This window comes from Panthera uncia, unplaced genomic scaffold (assembly GCF_023721935.1).
Source record: "Panthera uncia isolate 11264 unplaced genomic scaffold, Puncia_PCG_1.0 HiC_scaffold_1919, whole genome shotgun sequence".
Classification (NCBI taxonomy): Eukaryota; Metazoa; Chordata; class Mammalia; order Carnivora; family Felidae; genus Panthera; species Panthera uncia.
In genome coordinates this window covers 20,035-24,303 of record NW_026058601.1, presented here as the reverse complement: position 1 = coordinate 24,303, position 4,269 = coordinate 20,035, and the positions used below count along the sequence as shown (strand labels likewise).

Below are 4,269 nucleotides of genomic sequence, written 5' to 3'. Positions count from 1 at the left end.
TGCCTCTGGAACATGCTTCTGGAACCCTTCCCCAGGTTGGGGGGGGGGCACCTCTTTTTTTTTAACGTTTATTTATTTTTGAGAGAGGGAGAGAGAGTGTGTGTGCATGCATACAGGCGGGGGAGGTGCAGAGAGAGAGAGGGAGACATAGAATCCGAAGCAGGCTCCAGGCTCCCAGCTGTCAGCACAGAGCTCAATGCGGGACTCGAACTCATAAACCATGAGATGATGACCTGAGGCGAAGTCTGAAGCTCAACCAACTGAGCCGCCCAGATGCCCCTGGGGGATACTTCCTTGTTACGTCTTGTAACAAAGGCTATTTTGGGCAAGTTGTGTCTATCAGTCATTCATGCTTTACAATGAATCACTCCAGGGGCGCTGGGGTGGCTCAGTCAGTTAAGCATCCAACTCTCAGTTTCGGCTCAGATCATGATCTCATGGTTCGTGGGTTCAAGCCCTGCATTGGACTCTGGGCTGTCAGGGTTGATCCTGCTTGGCATTCTCTCTCTCCTCTCTCTCTCTCTGCCTCTACCCTGCTTGCTCTCTCTCTTTCAAAACAAATAAATAAGCTTAAAAAAAAAAAAAAAGAATGAATCCCTCAAAATACATAAATGCTTATGTGGGATAGACAGGACTCAGAGCCAGGATTTGTTTCCTGCCCCTGCTTTGGACTCACTGTGTGACCTTGGGCAAGTCATCCCCCTGTCTCCCCGAGCCTCCGCCTGTACAACTAAAACGTAGGGTGGGAATGACACATCCAATATCATTTGGATTGCATCACAATGTTTTTGGCGGAGACTGGCCCTGAGATTTTGCTGACAGTGAGGCAGAGGCGAGCATCAGAACATGAGCTGCCTTATGGAGTCCAGTGCCTTTCAGCTCCCCACCACAGACCACTTCTGCTTTTGAGCCAAATTTGCATCTGCTTTGCATGTTCTCTCATTTCTCACCAGCAGCTTCCCAGCAGCCTCCCCACTTTGTGGATTCCCTTGCCCAAACCCATCCATGATCCTGTTCCACTCCTGCTGGGGTTCTCCCAGCCCCCTCCAGCCTCCGCTCTGATGTCTTGCTTTTCGCAAAACCGATTCACGGAAGATTCTCTATTCTCTTCCACCTCCAGGTCTTTGCCCCTGCTGGTGCTGCTGCCCGAAATTCCCTCATTCCCTCAGCCAACCTGGAAAAGTTGAACCCATCTAAGTCCAGCCAAATCTGAAGGTGACAGGGCTTTGGGGGGGGGGGGGAGAGGGACACAGCTTTCTTAGCATCTCATGTGCCAAAGGCAGATGGGGAAAGGGGAGCTGTCCCCATTTTACAGAGACTGAAACAGAGGTTCAGAGACAGCCCTTGGGTCACACAGGAACTGAGCCCAGGCCACTGACTGCTACTGCAAAGCCCCTACTCTGCCTCAGCACGCGCTTCCTCTCTCCCCATCCTTGATAGCCAGAAACTGGGTTTGCAGGTCACGAAGGGGGAAACGTGCCTCAGATACAGGAACTCAATTCTTGTCCCAACTCCATGAGGTGGGGGCTGTTATTATCCCCATTTTACAGATGAGAAAACTGAGGCCCTGAGGTGAAACTACTTGCCCAAGATCACACAGCCTACAAGAGGCAGTGCGGGGATTTGAATCCCGGCCGTCTGCCTCCAGAGTGTGGCAGGCAGATGTGAGTCACTCACCCCTGTTCGGCCCACTGGTGCCTGGTAGCTGGCTGGCCCACGAACACATTCTCATAGTCGGGTGTGGAGGGTCTGGGCAGGACAGCCTCTGGGGGCTTAGGGCTGAGGCCTCGGCTACTGTACCTCGGCTGCTTGCCCAAGCCAGACCTGGAACCATCCTGAGCAGCCCATGTTTTGTCCAGGTCGTGGCTGCTGACCATCCAGAGTCCCCGAAGTCTCCAGGCCAGCACCAGGCCAGCAATGGTGAGCCCAAGGAGCAGGCTACAACCAGCCACCAGTGCCCCGATGGTCATCAAGGACAGGCCAGGGGGGCAGCCAACCTCCAGGAAGGTAGAGATATTGTGCCAGGCACCAGTAGCTGTGTCCAGGCACAGCAGAGGCAGCTGGCCAGAGCAGTTGTCCCGTCTGACCTGGTGCCAGGATTCTAGGACACAGCTGCAGTCAGCCTTCAGGTCAAGTTTACAGCGCATGGCCAGTGCCCTGTCCACTCGGTCCAGTGGGTTGTTTGTCACATCTAGGACCTCCAGCTTTCCCAGGAGGGCAAAGAAGGGCAGTGGTAGCTCTTGAAGACCATTCCCAGACAGGTCAAGAAGGATCACGTTCCTGGCCTGCAGAGACTGGTTCCGGGGCAGGCTCAGGCCTTGGCCGCTGAAATTCAGGCATGTGGCTGTGAACTCTGTGGTCCAGTCCACGTCCCACGAGGACACGTTGCATGACAATCCTTGGCTGCCTGGATCCTGCAGCAGCAGCAGCAACAACAGCATCCACACCAGGGCGCCCCCCATCCAAGCAACCTAGGCAGAGACACCAGAATCCAAGCCCCGACCTTAGCCTGTGGACACTTCACCCTCACTGCCTGTGTATTAATATTAATGTCAATGTTAATATTAATGTCAATGTTAATATTAATATTATTCTTATTTCAGAGTGACTCAGGCTCCTTCGGAAATGATTACACGCAGCCTCTAGTGTGCCTCCCCTCTGGTCGGCTCTAGCCTCTGTCTGGCCCCAGTCGCCCCCTCTGGGAACCGGGGACGTAATTCCAGGGCCCGAAGGTCTTGGAAGGCGAGGAGGAGACCCGACCCAATCAGCCCCTCCCCTTCTCTCCGTGGAGCCCCTTCGGGTTAAGTTTTTCGTCCCCTCCCCTCCCCACCCCGAATATTTCGGGCGCCCTCATTGGCCAAGACGGGACCATATGCAAAATAAGCGGTTGCCCCGGAAACGGCCCGCCCCTGGCCCAACTAATTGTTTCTTCCGGAACTGCGAAGTGTTGGGAGTCTTGGGCTGATCTGGGGTGGGGCTGCTGAAAGGAACCCCCTACAATTTGGTTTGAGGCCCCTTCTCGGACCCCAGTTCTAGCGCCTCCGTCCTACCTTTGTGGTCCCACCGCCACGCTTTTGCCTCGGCGGTGCTGGAAGGCTCTGGCGCGGGACGGCTGCGTGGTGGCTGACCTGCACGAGAGGGCCCAAGCGGTCAGCACCCTCTGCGGATTCGCTCTGGTCCCGGGCGCTCCTCAGGATCCGCACCCAGAGACTCAGGGGAAGAGGAACTGGTGTCCGGGTGCAAGGCTGAGGGGAAGAATGAAGACACAGAGACACGCCCCCCCCCCCCCCCGCAAGACCTCAGGCCCAGGATTCTCACGGGAGGGGGAGGGGCGACCTGCTTCTCTCTTGCTGGAACCCAGTGACTACATGTCCCCCATTAACACCCCGAATGACTGCTATCTCATCATCTCGCTTCATCATCTCGCTTCCTGGTCTCAACTCGGTTGCCGCCCAAGCCACGCATTCACATATTCATTCAACAATCACCCATGCTGGACTTCCAAAAGGCCTCGGCTATGGCCAGGTTCTGGTGGAGCAACCCAGTCTTTGGAGAGAACAGAGCTAGCCACAGACACACCCAGTCCAGTGGAGTCGGGTCAGGGTCAGAGGGAGGGGCAGAGTCCGGTAAGGGTTCCTAGAGGAGGGAGCATTAGAATTGGGGCTTCAACACGTGAGTAGAGTTTTGCCAAGAATTCCTAAAACCTGCCTTTGACTCTCCCAGCTGCTAGCCTCCCCGGCAGACTCAGAGCTCCTGCTCCTGTACAGTGATGCCTCCACTGTGGAGGGGGCTGTGAGGAGGGCTCCCTGGGAGAGGAGATGTTGATTTCAGGACTTGGGGGTGAGTCACAGTAGCTGGCAGAAACGAATGCAGCGTGGAGGCCCTGCAGCTTGAGAAAGCATGGTGGGCTGGGACTGTGCATTTAGGAGTGGAGTGGCTAGATGGACAGGCTAAGAGGAGGAAGTGGTGGTGTGGGCAGGCGGTGGGCAGTGCCGGCCTCAGAAGCCAGGCTGAGGAGTGGGGCGTTATTCCCAGGGCCGTGGGGAGCCAAGGAAGATGTGTGAGCAGTGGAGGAGTGCTGTGTCCAAAGATTCCTCCAGAGTGAGCGAGCCTGCTGTCTGGAGGTGGGGAACCTGGGCAGGAGACCAGCGTTCCAGAAGGAGACAGGTACCTGAGTCAGACCCAAAGCGTAGTGACAAGAGTAGATGAAGGAGGGTGGGCTAGGAGAGGGTTTCCGCCTCCCTGGGGTCCTAGCGTCAGGCAGACCCA

General features: G+C 56.0%; 1 protein-coding gene across 1 annotated transcript; it reads right to left on the bottom strand.

Annotated features, from left to right (window-relative positions):
• Positions 1 to 47: 47 nt before the first annotated feature.
• Positions 48 to 3,231, bottom strand: LOC125917488 (leucine-rich repeat-containing protein 25-like). Its single transcript, XM_049623670.1, has 2 exons — positions 3,051 to 3,231; positions 48 to 2,471 (listed from the first exon to the last, which is right to left on the bottom strand). The coding sequence occupies exon 2, from the start codon at positions 2,460 to 2,462 to the stop codon at positions 1,674 to 1,676; it is 789 nt and encodes a 262-aa protein (XP_049479627.1). The 5' UTR covers positions 2,463 to 2,471; positions 3,051 to 3,231; the 3' UTR covers positions 48 to 1,673.
• Positions 3,232 to 4,269: the final 1,038 nt, after the last annotated feature.